Here is a 17,696-nt window from a genome sequence, read left to right as displayed (position 1 = left end):
CCCCAGCAGACCAGGGAGACGCGAAGCTAGCCCCCCCCCCCCCCCCAGCAGACCAGGGAGACGCAGAGCGGCTTTTCTCAGCAGACACCTCAGCTTGAGAATAAAGGACTGAGGGAAGTGAGGTGTGGGAGAATAAAACTGAGCTCTGGAGAAATGTTTGGCTAGAGTTTCCCCTACAATATGTACCAGTTCCGACTTACATACAAATTCAACTTAAGAACAAACCTACAGTCCCTATCTTGTACGTAACCCGGGGGCTGCCTGTAAGTCCCAAATAAAATGGGTTAGGAGTATTGAAAAAGACAGAGGAGATATGTTTTTGGTTAAATTTGAAAAAAAATCGTATTGACCACATGCTTTATTACATTTCTTTGGTAAGATGACGTGTACTTTATCTTCCATTCCCATGAAACGCATCTTTATTTACTAATTTAATCTGTCTGTTTCTTAGGACTGGTCCACGCTATAGAGTTAGGTTGAGGTGGGCAATATTTTTTTTGTGGGGGGGAAGGCACCACTCAGGATTTTGGAAAGTGGTGAAGGGCTGTACTCTTCCATGATATTAATGGAGGAGATGCGGGGTCTGGGATGGAAGTTGGATGCAGAAGGTTTCTTGGGGGTAAGGGATTGGGATGCAGGAGGGAGTGTGGGGTTTGGGAGGAAGTTTGGGTGAAGGAAATGGTTGTGACCAGGGCATTGGACTGGTAAGCAGTGGGTTATGACCTAGAACAGGGGACTATGGTGTGGAGGTTTGGGATGTGACCTAGGGCAGGGGATTGGGGATCAGGAATTTGAGTTACCACCTAGGGCAGGAGGGGATTGTGATCTGGTGCGGGGGATCTGGGACTGGATCAGGGAGGGAGATATCATTGTAGGAAGGGACAGAGTGTTTGGGTATGTGGAGTGGGGGGGAAGAGGGCTGGGGAAGGGAGGAGCTGGGGTGCCAGAGGCAGGCTCTGTCCAGGAGATTCTACCTCTGTGACTCCCAGCCAGCAGCCCATCATGTTTGCCAGCCAGCCGTTCTGCCTGCCTGCTCTGCCCCCGTACAGGCTGCAAGGCCATATGCATGTGAGAATAACTACAAGCCGGAGGGGAGGAGGTGTGGTGCTTTGTGGTAGCCTGTTATTCAAACAGCTCCCATTGTCCAGTTTCTGGCCAGAAACCAGCCATTGGGGTTGTGCTGGGGGTGGGAGCAGCTCCTGAAGCTTCCCCCCACTCCTGGATCACAGTTTTGAAAGAGAAATGGCCCGGCAACCACTTTTCTGAGCTGCGTGCAGGTAGGGTGAGGCAAGCAGCAAGCCTGCCTGGGGTTCCCCACTGCGTCCGCATGCTGGATCCAGTTTCTTGGCGGGTCGTATTATGCCCAGGCCTAAGTTAGGTTGAAGTAAGGCAGAGTGTGTCAACCTAAATCTGTCAATGTCTACATTAAAATGTAGCTCCAAATGATGTAACTTTTCCACTATACCAACTTAACTCCACCTTCACGAAAGGACTGGCACTTAACTCAGTGCTATTAGGTCGATGCATTGTCAGACACTATATTGCTTGACATTGACTGTTGCCTTTGAGAAACTGCCCCACACTGCCGGTTAAATCCGTGCAAATGCTCCTGTGAGGATGCACACCACTGACCCAGGAGCATAGATAGTGTGGTTCCGTAAAACCATTCAATTACTGTGATTTCTATACTTTGATGTAACTTAACTAAATTTTATACTTTTGACTTGCCTTTAGAATGGTGATATATTCAAAACTAACTTATGCTAAGTGTAGACTGACAATCTAACCTTTTTAAAAAAATGTTTTATTGTTCAGTATAGCTACTTAAAAAGAACTTGACTTACAAGTATTAAATGTTGACTGTACCCAAATAGAATAATTATTGTTGCTACTTTGCAAATCATAAACCTAGCACTTAACATGCACTATAGCATTATTAAAACTTTAACTTGTGTAATCAAATGCAAGAATCCATATTAATGCAACATTTACGACTGATCCAAAAGGCACAGCAATGCAGTCTCCCTTAACATCATAGACTTTTAGAGTGAAAGAAATTTTACAAAATCAGAAAATGTAGGTCCAAGTTCTAACAGCAACATTACTGATTATTGTATCCCGAATATTTTATGATGGAGTAATTGTTCACAAACAGCTCTGAATGGAAAATAGAGATGTAAATAGCATTTAAAATGTTGACGAGTTAAACAATATGTTTAACTGGTTAACTGCCCACCATGTCTCACTGTAGGTGGAGGGCCGCTGGAGCAGCAACCTGCCCATGGTATGGTGAGCACAGCCGGGCTGGAGCGCCCTATGGCATGGTAAGGTGGGCCCAGCTGGGCTGGCGCGCTCCCTACCTGCAGCATGCCATAATGGGTCTAGACATGGGTGGTAGGCTACTCTAGCCAGGCCAGGTGCTGGTTAACTGGTTAGTGATAAGCATCACCCTTACTGGTGATACTTGCATCCCTAATAGAAAACGTTAACTCTTTCTTGCATTTTCTGACTTGTAATTTTTTTACTAATAGGCTATAACGGTGCAGCTCCATAGGGTGGGATTTTGTGCGTGTGTGTGTTAGGGATGTTAAATTTTGATTAATCATCTAATCGAGTAGTCGATGGAATTTCCATTGACTACTCGATTAGTCGATAAGGGGCACTCGCTATCCCACTGTGCCTCTCCCTTTGAAATGCACAGGAGCCACCTATGGCTCTTGTTTATTTCAAAGGGAGAGACTCAGGTTCCCACTGCCTCACTCTCTTGGAAATGTACAGGAGCCGCCCACAGGTCTTGTATCTTTCAGAGGGAGAGAGATAGTGGGAACCTATGCCAGTGGGGACCAAAGCAGTCCCTGCTGGCATGGGTTCTCCTCTGTGCCTCTTCTTTGTAATGTCTAAGAGCCATAGGCGGCCTTTGTGCATTTCAAAGGGAGAGGAACAACAGTTGGACGGCACGAGCGGGACTGTTTCAATCCCGACTTACGCCATTTTCCCACTGCCCTCTGCTTCCCGCTGAGACAGTGCTGTGGGCAGGAACTGGCTTTTAAGTCAGCTCCCCCCAGCACTGACTTGTGCACCCTCCCCTTGCTACCTCTCTCTGATAGGGGCAATGGGGGTGGGGGAAAAGGACTAGTTACGTTCCCCCTCAATTACCCGATAAGCATTTGCTTTTTGGTAGACAACTAGTCACTTACTTCCTGTGTGTGTGTGTGTGTGTGTGTGTGTGTGTGTGTGTGTGTGTGTTTTATTTGCTTGCTCTTCATTTTAAATGAGGGGGGGAATAAACAATAATAGTATGGAAATGGTTCCATTTAAGCTTTGACATTCTGCTGTATTGGGGTGAATGAGGTGTCAGCGGTAGTCATTGGCTGGGTCTTTACACAAGAAAAAATGCTGATCAAATATAAGACGGAATTAGCAAAATATTATGGAATAATGCAAAAATTGCAAAGATGCTAAAACTGTAGGATCTACATTTTTTTTGCTCATTGTCACTTTTCTCCTGTTTCTCTAAGCTTTCCTTTTTTTGTCTTTTGGGGTGTGGTAGGGTGTGGGTGAGACTGGATTTATTAGGGTGGGTCTTAATCTGCCCTGCAGTAAGACATAATCTCTTTTAGGCACATTGTCTCAGGAGCAGTATCAGCATCACTCTTTATTTACTCTCTCTGCATGGCTCAGGGAGTGCAAATAGTGTTAGTGATAACATGTAGCTACTGAGAAACTTGGAAGTGATATTTTTAAATAGGTTTTTAACCTCTTTGAGTTGACCTCTGTGTATTCCCACAAGTATCAGTAGTGGGTTTCTGGAACATTTTAAAAAGCAGCATCTCTTTGGGGGTTATCATTGTTAGTTTTGTACACTGAACTGTCCAGCCCTTGTTGTTACTTAGTGGAGGTGCAGCCCAAGCCGCTTCTGTTTTTTTTCTTACTTCTGTAGACGGCGTAGTAGCTGCAGGCAGTACAGGTTGTACCTCCCTTAATTGGGACTCCCTGGTTCGGCAACATCCGTGGTCCAGTATGAACCACAGATGTTCCTGGACTACAGAGCCCAGGAGGAGGGAGGTCAGGTGTCCAGGCAGGAGTTGGTCACTCAGCTGGGAGCCCAGAGTGGGTGGGTGGGTGGGGGAAGACGGATGGCATGATGAGGGGAGTTCTGGCCCCAGAGACTGGGAAGCTCTAGCCTGGCTGCAGCTGTGGACCTCCAGCCTCAGCCAGGGAGCTCCCACTGCAGCAGCACCCATGGAGCTCTGGCCCTGGCCACATAGTTAATGGCCATGTTCTTGCTCTAGCGGCCAGGGAACTCCATCCCCAGTGGCAGCCTGGGAGCTCTAGCCCAGCCCACAGAGCTCCAGCCCTATCCTTTCACCCCGGCTGCAGAGCTCTGATCCCAGCTGTGGAGGCAGGCAAGTGCAGAGCTCTGCCCTAGCTGCAGAGCCAGGCAGTTGTGGAGCTGTGGCTGTGGTTCTCCACCGGAGAGCCCCGGTGGACTTGGGCAGCAGCTTGGGCAGGCTTGAGCCCTACCCGAATGGCAGCATGGCCACGAGGGGTGGGACCTTCCTTGGTCCAGCAAATCCCCTCTTTTGGTACTAGTCAGGTCCCAAGGGTGCAGGACAAATGAGGTCTAACCTGTTCTCAGGTCTGAATTGGTCAGACTTTATCTCCAGATCTCTGTAGATAGATTTGCAATTAATTTCTAGTAGTGGTAATTTTAATGCAGGGATAGTTTTTAGGTAGTTTTTGATAATCGTCATTTTTCAAGGATGGATGGTTTTAGGTGTGATATGCTAGGTTTATGGGGACTCCATTATAATGTGGTCATCCAGGAGCAGTAAAAGGTATTGAAGAAATACACTCCCTTCCCTGGGATTTTCTGAGTCTGACACCCACAACAAATATCTTTTTCTCTTCTCACAGCAGTTGGAACAGACATTATATATTAATGAACCTGAATCAAAGGGAGTTGTGACAGGATCTGACAGCACCAAGTATAAACAAGTTCTATATTCCCTCTATTTACCATCATACTATGTATTTAACTTAGAAACTTTTCATTTATAGTTAAATACATTGGAGCCAGACTTTGTTGATACAGAGTGACTCACAATAGTCCACTTTTAATCAGATGCTTACAGATACTTATGCAACATAAAGCGATCCGTAATTGATATACATTCATTAGTTAACCTGTTCCCATAAGATGGTATCAAAAGATGGTATGGGTGAGTGTCATGAAATATCGATCTAATTTTCATTATAAACATGGCTTGGTTTGGTTTAGTTTTTAATTAGATTTCTGCATGAGTTTCCATTGCTGGCATTTCAGGGTCAAACAAACCACAAATCTCCGTGGTTCCCAGCCAAAATGTTTGTTTAACCTGGGTTCCACTCAGTCATAGATTTGAGGCAAGAGATGGGGTAGGTGAACTGCATCCAGCCTACTCTGGCTCTCGAGCTTCAACTAGGGTGTGGGGGGGTCAGAGGCTTGTCCCGTTCCATGTGTGCCAAGGCTCCACATAGCTATGAAAGTAGGGGCAGAAGAGGGCTCCATATGCTGCCCCCACCTCAAGCACCAGCTTTGCAACTCCCATTGGCCGGGAACTGCCACTTGGCGACGCCTCTTTGTATGAGCAGGACAGACAGGGAGACATGCTACTGCTTCTGAAACTGCTTGAGGTACCCCAGTGCTCTCCAGCCCTGAATGGCTTCCTGCCATCCAAACCCTTCAACTCCAGCCCAAAGCATCCTCCTATACCTCAGACTTCTCATTACCAGCCCAGCCCCGTAGCCCACACTCCCCTCATATTCCCACCTTCTGAATTCCTCAGCACAGCCCAGAGCATCATCCTGTACCCCAAACCCTTCATCTCTTGCCCCACTTACAGCCCACCCCTCCACCTGGAACCCTCTACCCTCCCACATCCCAATCACCTGTCTCGTCCCAGTGCCCCTGCTTCCACTCTGAACTCTCATTTCTATTCCCTCCTCAGAGCCCACACCTCTGTCTAGAACCCTCACTCTCTCCTGCACCCCACCCCATACCCCAGCTTTGTGAGCATTCCAGCTACATCTAGATTGCAAGCCTCTTTCGAAAAAGGCTTTTTCGAAAGATACTTTAGAGAGCCTCTTTTGAAAAAGAGTGTCTAGACTGCAACCAGTACTTTTGAAAAAGCACAGTTTGCATTACATGGTGCCTTTTTTCGAAAGAGCACTTTCAAAAAAAGGTGTTATTCCTTGTAAAACGAGGTTTCCGCGGTCGAAAAAACTGCCGTGTTCTTTTGCTTTTCTTTTGAAAGAATATGGCAGCAGTCTAGATGCAGGGGAAGTGGTTTTTTTTTTTTTAAAGGCCACTTTTATTGAAAAAAAACCCTGTAGTCTAGACACACCCTCATTGCCTGCCATACAGTTTCCATACCGGTGTGACCTCAGGCCAGAAAGCTTACCCATTCCTGTTCTAGGAGATTCACTGAAAGGTTTCTTCATTAATAACTACATTATAGTGTTAAAGAATTGCTCCTTTTACTTAAAGTAATTTTATGTTTGGCATGAAACGTGTCTTCTTTGTTTAATTCTCTTTTATGGGAAACATAAAATATTGCAGTGAGTGTTGAAGCTGGATTTCACTTGCATTTTATACCAACCTTATGCTTTAACACTATTTTATCTCCAAATGTTGGTGTCTAGTTGCTGTTCTCAAACCAAAATTCTAAGCTGTTGCAAGAGTGATTTCTCAAGCTTGTATCCGTTCTACTTGGATATCCATGATAACTTCTCGTTATAAGGAGGAGCCAATAATGACCTTTTGAAAATACTGAAAAGATTGTTTCTTTGTTGCTATTTTGTGTAGGAAAGAAGGGAAAAGGAACGAAAGCTCATCAAAAAAATGGCAGAAAAAGCAGCGAGAGATCTAGAGAAAGTCCAATTGCAGGAAAAAGCTAAAGAAAAATATAAAGAATGGCTAAAGAAGAAAAGATCTGAAGAATCTGAGCAAAAGAAGAAAGAGGAGGTAGAAATCATCATCTTTGATACCAGCTTGACAGGCTGTTCTGTTATTCATGAAGTGGCTTTGTTTTGTTTAAATTAACATTATTAAAAATTATATATGGAAACGTGACTGTAAATATAAAAGAATATCATGGGATCCCTTTTTGTGATTCTATAGTTAAGAATGAAATGAGTTTCCATTTAAAGCAGGAATTTAGCTACTGTACAGCCTATTCCTGAATTTTGTGAGAATTTATAAATAAAGCTGTTAATTAGTTTGACTTTCCTAAAAGGCCATTTTTTAATTAATATGCTGTCAGATCACTTTTATGACATGAATGATCTTAATAATGCAGCCCCCTCCAACTTTCCCACATAATTAAAACTCACTGAAAACTTGTGCACTGGCCAAGTTTTAAATTTTTTTAGGGTAAATTGTCATTTTCACTCTTTGTAACTGAAAATTTTTCCTTCAACAGGTGTCTGATAAATGTGTTTTAACAAAAAAAAAAATACTATAAAGAAATGCCCTCTTTCAAAATATCTGCCGTCTCCTATTATTCTCACTGAGAGCAATGCAACTGAGCGAGCGCCAGTTGGGTTTTTTTAAGACCTCTTTTGAAATGGCTACCATCTCCAGTTCTTCCCAGTAGGAATGAAGTCAAGCTGACTTCAAGGAAGATGGTGGCACCCTCTACTTTCAGGGACAAACATCTCCTTCAGTATTTCTTATGGCTGGCAGAGCTTTGTGGTTCTGTCATTTTTAATAGGACACAAAGCTATTGACTGCAAGTACCAGCAAATAGATATGTAGTCTTTTCTACTGATATGTTTCAAATTTTTGTGAGATTTTTACATCTATTTCAGAGCCAAATACTTGTGAAGACTTGGAATATTTCAGTTAATCTTTTAGTGATTTGCAGAATTGATGTCCAAGACATGAGAAAACTGAGCTCATAGTAAGAAGAAAAATAATTTGTAAAAATTTAATTCTACTTAAAAAGCACTTTACTAAATGAGTACAGTGTGTTTAGTATAACAAACTTGTAAACCCTGTGCCTAACAAATAGTTTCTCCTGGAGCTATTTATGTCACCAAGGTGTGCAGCTGTGGGTGAGATTGTTAATGGCTTAGTTCAGAGGCATAGCACAGAACTTGTAGGAAGCTACCTTTGAATCCTCTAATTTTGGACTTCTCCAAGGTCCTAACAGGGGGAGTAACTTAAGCAGTGCTGGGGAGCTGATCTAAGTTTGGGAGCCTCTCTGAGCTGTAGACTGTGCCCCTACCTCCAACACACCCCAAATGTCCCTACCGTAGGGTTTGTGAAAGAGTCCTGATGAGGTGGTTTTATGGTTTTCGAATCGGGGTGTGCACCGCGTCTCCAGAGTGTTTTCCCTAGCAGTACCCGTAGCACCGGCAGGGTGCCCCCTAGAGTGGTGCCGCTATAGCGGAGCATAAGTACCCCTGCCGGCGCGCCCCCCTCCTCAGTTCCTTCTTACCGCCCGTGACGGTTGTTGGAGCATGTCTCTCTCTTAGAGTAGTTAATGGTTCCCGTTTCTCTTAGTGTAGTGTTTGTAAATAGTTGTAAATAGTTTTAATTAGTTAGATAGTTAGCGAGTTCTTTGTTTCCTTCCCCCCTTCGGGGGTGAGGAATACCAGGGCCACAAGGCTTTAAGGCTTGTGAAGCATGTGCCAAGTTCATGCCTAAGGTAGACCCTCACGATAGCTGCTTAAAGTGTTTGGTTGAGGGCCACTCTGCAGATGCCTGTAAGATCTGCTGGTCGTTCAAGCCGCACACGAAGAGGGAGCGAGACTCGCGCTTGAAGCTTCTCCTTGTGGAGGTGGTCTTCAACCAGCACCAACTGGCTACTCCACGGTGCGCAATGCACCGGCGTTGACACGAGACGCCCCATCCCGTGCACGGACTTTGGTACCAAGGGCTCGGCACTGTTCTCACTCCCTGGCACCGAAGAAACTAAAGGCTTTACGGGGTAGGTCTCCGAGCCAGAACTCCAGGTCAGGCCTACGTCGCTGCTATGCCTCGCTGGTGCAGACGTCTCCAAGTGCTGCTGTGTGGTGGAAGCGAGCGGGCCGACCATCCAGTCCGTACCCTCGTATCGTCCCTCGACACTGGAGACTTCTGAGGCGGCGTAGGACTTGATTAGCCTCACTACCTGTCCTCCATCGTCTGTTGAGGCAGAGAGGTCAAGGGCTTCTACGCTGGGAGCCATGTTGGCACCGGTTTCTCCTCCGCACCGGTTGGATTGGTTGGCAGCGGTCACGTATGCAGTGGGACCATCCCCTGTGGGACCAGTACCACTTGCCTCTACGTTGTTGCCGGACTCGGCACAGGCTGCCAGGCCTCACCCGGCGCTCGGCTGGACTCAACTTTCCTCGGTGCTGGGACCTCTCCCGGAGCCGGTTTTAGCTGCGCCGGTGCCATATTACTCAGGCCATGTGGCACCGTCAGCAGTACCGGCACCGGGCCTCTTGCCCGGGGTGCCAGTATAGTCATCGGCACCGCCCTCTTCGGCACCGCACCGGGCCTCTTGCCCGGGGTGCCAGTATAGTCATCGGCACCACCCTCTTCGGCACTGCTGCAAGTTTCGGCACCGATTCTAGTACTGGCATCGGCCCTGTGGGCCATGCCGGTATCACCATTGCCAACGACGCCGATCCTTTCTAGGGCGGCCACCACGGCTCCAGCTCAATCAGTACTACCCACCATGGTGCCCACGGCGGCACCAGTAGGAGCGCCACCTCTGGGGCAGTTGGACTCTGCAGTTCCGCGCCCACAGCCGGCACCGACCTCGGCACCGCAGTCCACGTGCACCATGTCTGCGCCACAGTCGGGCCTGAAACCTGTCTTTCCGGTACCAGCACTGGTACGACCTCACCGCATGCACGTGGGCAAGCTGGAATATATAGCCAGGTTCGCGCCCCTTCCCCCCCGATGGTAATGGGGTACTCATCATCGGTGCCACCCTGGGCTGAGTCTGATTATTCTTCAGATTCGGATGTGGGCTCTTTCAGATCAGGGTCCTCGAGGGCTTTGTTAGAGCATAGATCCCATTCCCAGCACCGGCGTGATTGTTCGCACGTGCAACACTTGGCTGCCTCAGCCACAGTGGCCTTTCTGGACGCCATGGGCATACCATCAGTGGCAAGGGCCTGTCCCCTGTCTGCGGTGTCCAGTGTCTCCGGGCACCGAACGCCCCCGTTGGCGTCGCTGTTGCAACCCCCTCCCTCACCTCAGAGGACAACAACCATAGATGCTGCTGCAGACCCACAGGCTTTTGTGCCGGAGCCACTTCCGCACACGGTGTTACTTGCCCAACCGGCCCCTACGCTGGATCCGGTGCCAATTCAGGAGTCGTCGTCATCTCCTGATGAGGCCTTAGCGGATCCCGCACCGGCAATGCTGACTATGGATGCTCGGTCGCATCAGGATTTGCTCCGGCGTCTGGCCTCCAACTGGGTGTCCTAGTGGGAGCCAGTAGTAGAGAACACGGATCCGATTATAGACATCCTGTCCGACGATGTGCCCGCCTGGTTGGCTTTGCCACTCAACAAAACTGTGGCTAAGATCACAAATGTCTTGTGGCAGACCCCGGCTTCCTTAACCCCTATCTTAAAGGGAGTTGAGGTGTGCTATTATGTCCCGCAGTCGAGACATGATCACCTGTTTTCCTAGCCAGTCCCAGGTTCCTTGGTCGTCCAAGCCATGGCTCAGAAGGAGAGGCTTCCGCAGCTGGGGCCGTCCCCAAAGGCTAGGGAGCCTAAACACCTCAATTTAATGGGGCGTAAGGTGTATGCCACCGGTGGGGTGCAACTCCGCATTGCTAACCCGTAGGCAGTGCTGAATCGATACACCTATAACACATGGCAGGTGATGGATAAGTTCAAAGATAAACTCCCCACCGAGGCGCATCAAGGCTGTGTCTACGTTGGCACCCTTTTCCGGAAAAGGGATGCTAATGAGACCAGTCGGAATTGCAAATGCCGCGGGGGATTTAAATATCCCCTGCGGCATTTGCATGAACATGGCTGCCCCTTTTTTCCGGCTCGGGGTTTTGCCGGAGAAAAGCGCCAGTCTAGACGGGATCTTGCGGAAAATAAACCCTTTTCCGGAAGATCCTTTATTCCTACTTTCAATATTTAAATCCCCCGCGGCATTTGCAATTCCGACTGGTCTCATTAGCATTCCTTTTCCGGAAAAGGGTGCCAATGTAGACACAGCCCTAGAGTTTGTGGCTATGATCTCAGAGGGCAGAACCATAGCCCGCACCATGGCGTCGGGTGTAGTTATGCGCTGTGGTGCCGGGCTGCAGATGTCTGGAATACCTCCTGATGTCCAGACTACTATACAGGACCTGCCTTTTGATGGCAGAGCATTGTTCTCCGAGCATACTGACTCGAGGCTCCAAACGCTCAAGACACGAGGTCGACTCTCCGGTCCTTGGGGATCCACACGCCGGCTCCTCAGCGACGTCAGCTTCCCTACAGACAACAGGAGAGAAGGCAGCCCCGGATCCCCCGTGGGAATTACTGGAGATGCTGTCCTCACGCTCCCAGTGAGGGGGCGGCTGCGGCCCCATCTTTGTCCCGAGCTCGTCGTCGCTGCCCGAGAGGGGACAACCCCTCTCAACAGTCCAAGCACCCGTTTTGATGGTCCTCTAGAGCGCTGTGCACCAGTTTTCCTCCCCGGTCCCCTTTTTGGGGCCAGGTTATCCTGCTTTGCCCGCGCCTGGGCAGAAATCACCACCGACGCTTGGGTTCTGAGAATAGTCAGGGATGGCTATACTATCCCTTTCCTGGGCTTGCCCCCTTTCAACCTGCCCGCCCCATCCCTTTTCAGGGACGCCTCTCATGAAGGCATTCTCCGCCAGGAGGTGTTAGCGCTTCTCCAAAAGGGAGCGGTAGAGAGGGTCCGTTCACACTTACGGGGCAAGGGGTTTTATTCCCGGTACTTTATTGTCCCAAAACCCAAGGGTGGGTTTCATCCCATTCTAGACCTCAGGGACCTCAACAAGACGGTGGTGAAATTCAGAATGGTAACCCTGGCCTCTGTCATCCCGGTGTTACAGTTAGGAGACTGGTACGCAACTCTCGATCTCAAGGATGCTTACTTCCACGTGGCTGGCAGACCCAGCCACAGGGGGTTTCTCCGCTTCATAGTGTCCCGCTGTCACTTCCAGTTTACGGTGCTCCCCTTTGGACTTTCAATAGCAGCCAGGCATAACTCCCTTATGCCTTGTTCAACGAGGTTTACAGAATGGTAGGAAAAGGCTTTCCTTGTCGACTGATCCCCGTGTAGACTGCGGCTTTTTGCCGGCAAAGTGCTGCGTCGGCAAAAAGCAGCGACCATTTCTATTCAAATGAAGCGTGGGCTATTTAAATCCCCGCTTCATTTGCAATAGTGATGTGCCTAATCTACATCCCACTGTCAGCAGAGGGATATAGTTTAGACACACCCTTAGTTTCCTACTATCGTTTCTCCCTCCTCACCAAGCAATGGGTCTACCCATCCTTAGTCTTACTCTTGCTCCTAATATACTTGTAGAACATCTTCTTGTTACCCTTTATGTCTCTAGCTAGATTTAGCTCATTTTGTGTCTTTGCCTTTCTAATCTTGCCCCTGCATTCCTGTGTTGTTTGCTTGTATTCATCCTTTGTAATTTGACCTATTCTCCACTTTTTATTTGATTCCTTTTTTATTTTTAGATCATGTAAGATCTCCCAGTTGATCCAAGGTGGTCTTGTGCCATAATTTTATCTTTCCTACACAGTGGAATAGTTTGCTTTTGGGCCCTTAATGTCCCTTTAAAAAACTGCCAACTCTCTTCAGCTGGTTTTCCTACTAGTCTTGCTTCCCATGGGACCTTACCTACCAGTTCTCTGCGTTTACTAAAATCTTCCTTCCTGAAATCCGTTGTTTCTATTTTGCTGTTCTCCCTTCTACCATTCTGTAGAATCACGAATTCTATTATTTCATGGTCACTTTCTCCCAAGCTGCCTACCATTTTCAAATTTTCAACCAGTGCCTCCCTATTTGTTAAAATCAAATCAAGAACAGCTTCTCCCTTACTAGATTTCTCAACCTTCTGAAATAAAAAATTGTCTCCAATGCAGTCCAGGAACTTGTTGGATAATCTGTGCCCTGCTGTGTTAGTTTCCCAACATATGTCTGGATAGTTGGAAGTCCCCCATCATCACCAAATCTTGCGCTTTGGATGATTTTATTAGTTGTTTAAAAAAAGCCTCATCCATCTCTTCTGTCTGAGTAGGTGATCTGTAATAGACCTCTAGCACGACGTGTCTGTTGGTTTTTTATCCCTTTTACCCAAAAACTCAACAAGTCTGTCTCCTATGTCCATCTCCACCTCAGTTCAAGCGTATTCATTTTTTTTAATATATAAGGCAACACTTCTCTTTTCTCCTTACCTAAGAAGTTGGAGGAGGGTAAAGATCTTGCCCTGGATCACTTGGTGGTGATTGTTTTCATTCTTAAAGACTTGCTTGTTGTCGTTGGGCTGGAAAATAGTCAATCGTCTGGGAATCTATTTGCAGTATTGCTGTGTTTACTATTGTTTTAGTCATCTGTGAATCCAGACTAAATAGTAATTTGATAAATCATTTTAAATATTAGAGACTTCTAATTGGATGGAAGCCTAGGTCCCATGTTAAATTATTTTATGCAATTGAAGGGTGGAGCAAATAGGTAGCCTGTCTATCACAGAGCAGTCCTTGATGCATGGTGTATTTTTCCCCTTTACACTTGCCCATCCCAAATTATATACATGGGCTAATAATTTATTGGAAGCTGAATAGAAATAGTTTGTGTGTGTGTGTCCATATTAATTGTGATCAAGTTTATTGGCCATATCATTTTAGAAATTATTTTTTTCTGTGTCTGAACATTAGGGTATTTGACTCTGCTATGGCAAATTAATACACAACAAATACCTTTCTACACAACAGTAGCTTTATTCTGAAAGTGGCTAAGTGGCAAACACTGATGCAGTTGCAAAACAAGAGAAAATACTCATTACTTCATTAGCATAAAAACGTGAAACCTTAGGTGAATTGATCTGTTATGAGTAGCTGCTGAACATTTGGATAGAAGTTTGGTTGTAGGGAAATGGCTTGTAGAGTTAGGTAGTTAAGAACGTTTTCATATTTTGTTCAGCGTACTGTCTGTGAATGTTGATTTTTCTTCACTTTTTAGGAAAAGGAACAAAAAAGGATAGCTGAATTACAGGAGAAAAAAGAGAAATCGGAGAAGATCTTTAGAGATTGGCTACATAATGCCAGAAATAAACCCCGTCCAGTTTTACACAGTTATGGCTATACAAGTGGGAAACTTTCAGGTTTGTACTTGTACTAGACACATGACATGCCATGTTTAAAATATCGTGGCAATCTCAAACTTCATTATGTGTTCAGCTTATTTAAATGGAAGTCGTTTAACCTTCTCATCCTGAATCTAATATTGTCACTTTTGTGAGAAGACAGTATATTACAGATATATTGCAAATATACTTTTTCACTATTGGGCTGTACTAAAATATGCATTTTATACTCATTCAGAATTATTAGACAAGAAGGATCATGTGCTTTTTTGTTTTGTTTTGTTTACTCTGCATTTTTATCCACTGGGAACAGTGAAATTCAGTGATGTCATATTAGGAGATGGAAGAAGAAAAAGAGGATGGGGACACTGAGGTATGAGGAAAATCAGAAAAGGAAAGTTGAGGCTTATTAAGAAGACCTTCCTTATTGATACTCCTTTGTGCTCACTTAATCATCCCTAGATGGACTATGAGGCATAGAGGGCCATCACCACAGTCCAGTATGCTTTGCTGGATAGTTATTATATGTGGACACCCTCCCAAAGTTAGTTACAGAAAAAAATCTTGATGTTCTCACTCCATATGCAGTTTTCTCAGAAAAGGGTGTTTGGTGGAGGTGATTGAGCCAGTGGAAGTATAATTCCTAAGAAAGTGTGGCAGAAACCTGGCAGGTTAATCCCGTGCACAGTTAACCTTCATTTCCATTGAATCTCTGGATTTGGAGCCCATACCCTTGTCCACCTCAATAGCCTTCATTTTCTTCCTGCTCTGAGGGAAATATAAGACAGATGTCCATGATAGTCACGACATGGAGTTTCCTGGGGCACTGTCTTCAATTTTTGTATGGTTGGGGAGGTAGCAGGAAGGACAAAATAGAAAACTGTTACAGAGGGGCTTGATGTCCATTCAGACCTCATATTATAATACATTGAATATATACTTTTTCATTTTCCTTTAATTATAAATCACTTATAAGAATTTAAAACTTAAACATTGTTGACGGACTGCCATTTTCTAAGATCTGTAAACAAAAAAGCTCACACACCAGACACACCACCAGTCACTGTTTTGGCTAAACCTGGTTATAGATAGTAATACATAATGCTTTCAAGCTTTGTGTTGGAACTTTATAACTTGCTGATAGCTGCCCTACTTTGTCTAAGTGATTTATTAAAAATAAATCTATACTTAGTTTTCCAGGTTTAGTCTTGACCACCCTGGTGAAGTATGTGTTGAAATTTCACCGAGTGGCTTGCTATTGCAATGGTAATACATTCTTGCTGTCATGGTTTTAGGCCTTATGGTTTGGCACATAAACCACTAATTGCAGATAGTGAATATTTTCCCCTTGTTTGGGGAAAGGTAACAATTAAGCAAAGATTGAAATAGAAACGTGAGTTCCAGAGACAAGGCTGTAAGAAACAAAACTTATAAATTAAATTTAAAAATAATACTGACTGGTAACTTCCCCACTGTGTATATGCTCCTTCTTAATGTTTGCCTTGACAAGGTTTGTTCATGTACAGCATTTGACATACTTACATTGCAGTTCTTTAAAAATACAAATAGGGGATCTACAGGTTGTTTGAATCAAGTGTGAATTACTTATTGCCATGTGTAGAAACTGATAAATTGTGCTAAACTGTTGTGCCATGTTCCATTAAAGATCTCAAAGCTGTTCCAAATTATGTTGTTTATAATAAGCAAGGGTATGTCTACACTACCCCCCTAGTTAGAACTAGGGGGGGGGGGTAATGTAGTCATATGGAGTTGCAAATGAAGCCCGGGATTTGAATTTCCCGGGCTTCATTTGCATGAAGCCGGCCAGCGCCATTTTTAAATGCCGGCTAGTTCGGACTCCGTGCCGCGCGGCTACACGCGGCACGGACTAGCAAGTTCGGATTAGGCCTCCAGCAGACCAGGGAGACGCGGAGCAAAGCCGCGGAGGATGCGGGCGCGGGACCGCGACGTGTCACGGTCCCGCCGCCCGCGTCTCCTTGGTCTGCTGGGGGGCAGCGGGGCGCAGCTAGTGCGCCTCCCCCCCCAGCAGACCAGGCTTTTCTCGCAGACGCCTGTGGTAGAGCAGCTTGGGCGCTGCCGGTTGGTCCCGCAGCGCCGCTCCTCGGCGCTACTGGACCAACCCGGCAGCACCCCAGCTGCTCTGCCCCAGGTGTCCTGATTCAGCTGCTCCTGGTCAGTTTCAGCAGCAGCTGAATCAGCAGCTGGGGTGCTGCTGGGTTGGTCCAGTAGCGCCGAGGAGCGGTGCTATTGGACCAACTCAGCAGCACCCCAGCTGCTCTGCCCCAGGCGTCCCCAAGTCAGCCGCTGCTCAAACTGACCAGCGGCTGACTACTGGGAGCCCGAGGCAGAGTTCCTGTAGTCAGCCGCTGGTCAGTTTCAGCAGTGGCTGAATCTGGATGTCAGTTCCGACTTACATACAAATTCAACTTAAAAACAAACCTACAGTCCCTATCTTGTACGTAACCCGGGGACTGCCTGTACACATTACGATTTTATTGTGTTTTCGGTGTAAATATTGTCTTTCTAATAATGTATTTTCTAAATATTTTAGGATATGCTGATGGAAATTCATATCCAGCTCCAGCCTATTGTAATCCTATTCCCTGGAAACCAATTCATGTGCCACCTCCTAAGGAAGACAAGCCTGTTACAGTGAAAAAAACTAAGAGACCTATATCTAGTCACTCATATCGATCCTCATCTATGCTTATTCATAAGCCCAAGAACAATCTTTGTATTGGATCATTGCACAGAAAACAAAGATAGTGTAAAAAGAAAAATAACTTTCTATTGGCTTGATTTAACTTAGTTTTGAAGCATAAAAGTTATTTCTTGGTTAACTGTATCCTTAAATGTTACAAATAGGGTATTGAAAGACAATACTACTGTCCTCTTTCTAACAGTTGTGATTGTTTACTGATAGCTAAGGAATATCTTTTTCAAAGACTTTTTAACTGTTACTTCAATACTTAGAAAATTGTGTTTTTAAAAATTTAACTAGATTTTTAGTCACTTAAGTGGTTTGTTTTTTAAAATTTGATATGTAGCCAGTTATTTTGCAGCTACTCTTTGATATCAATAAAACATTAGTGATTAATTTTTGTGCTTCTTCTTAGGGGTATAATATCTTGTTGAAATGTGTTTTCGGGGGCTATTTGGGTTATTATGCTCATTGCTTTATACATGCTAGATACAGCTAATTTTTGGTGGGAGAGGTGGAATATGGATTGGGAGGAATGGCAAGAAATTTCATTTTCCAAACTCAGAAACTTAATGCTATGGTAAGAAATATACCAGCACTTACTTAACTGTTTATTTTGTAAGTACAGGCAGTCCCCG

General features: G+C 45.7%; 1 protein-coding gene across 4 annotated transcripts in view; it reads left to right on the top strand.

The window, feature by feature from the left end:
• Positions 1–17,454, top strand: part of CCDC34 (coiled-coil domain containing 34) — a 38,534-nt gene extending 21,080 nt beyond the window's left edge. For all 4 annotated transcript variants that reach the window (XM_075927773.2, XM_075927771.2, XM_075927770.2 and 1 more), the window contains 3 exons: positions 6,848–7,006; positions 14,213–14,354; positions 16,909–17,454. In XM_075927773.2, coding sequence (XP_075783888.2) covers positions 6,848–7,006; positions 14,213–14,354; positions 16,909–17,123 — 516 coding nt within the window. In that variant the 3' untranslated portion in view covers positions 17,124–17,454. The remainder of the gene's footprint in view (positions 1–6,847; positions 7,007–14,212; positions 14,355–16,908) is intronic.
• The last annotated feature ends 242 nt before the right edge of the window (positions 17,455–17,696 follow it).

Source organism: Pelodiscus sinensis, chromosome 5 (assembly GCF_052426305.1).
Source record: "Pelodiscus sinensis isolate ZL-2025 chromosome 5, ASM5242630v1, whole genome shotgun sequence".
NCBI lineage: Eukaryota > Metazoa > Chordata > Testudines > Trionychidae > Pelodiscus > Pelodiscus sinensis.
The sequence above is the reverse complement of the archived record's forward strand: the minus strand, read 5'-3'. Positions and strand labels throughout refer to the sequence as shown.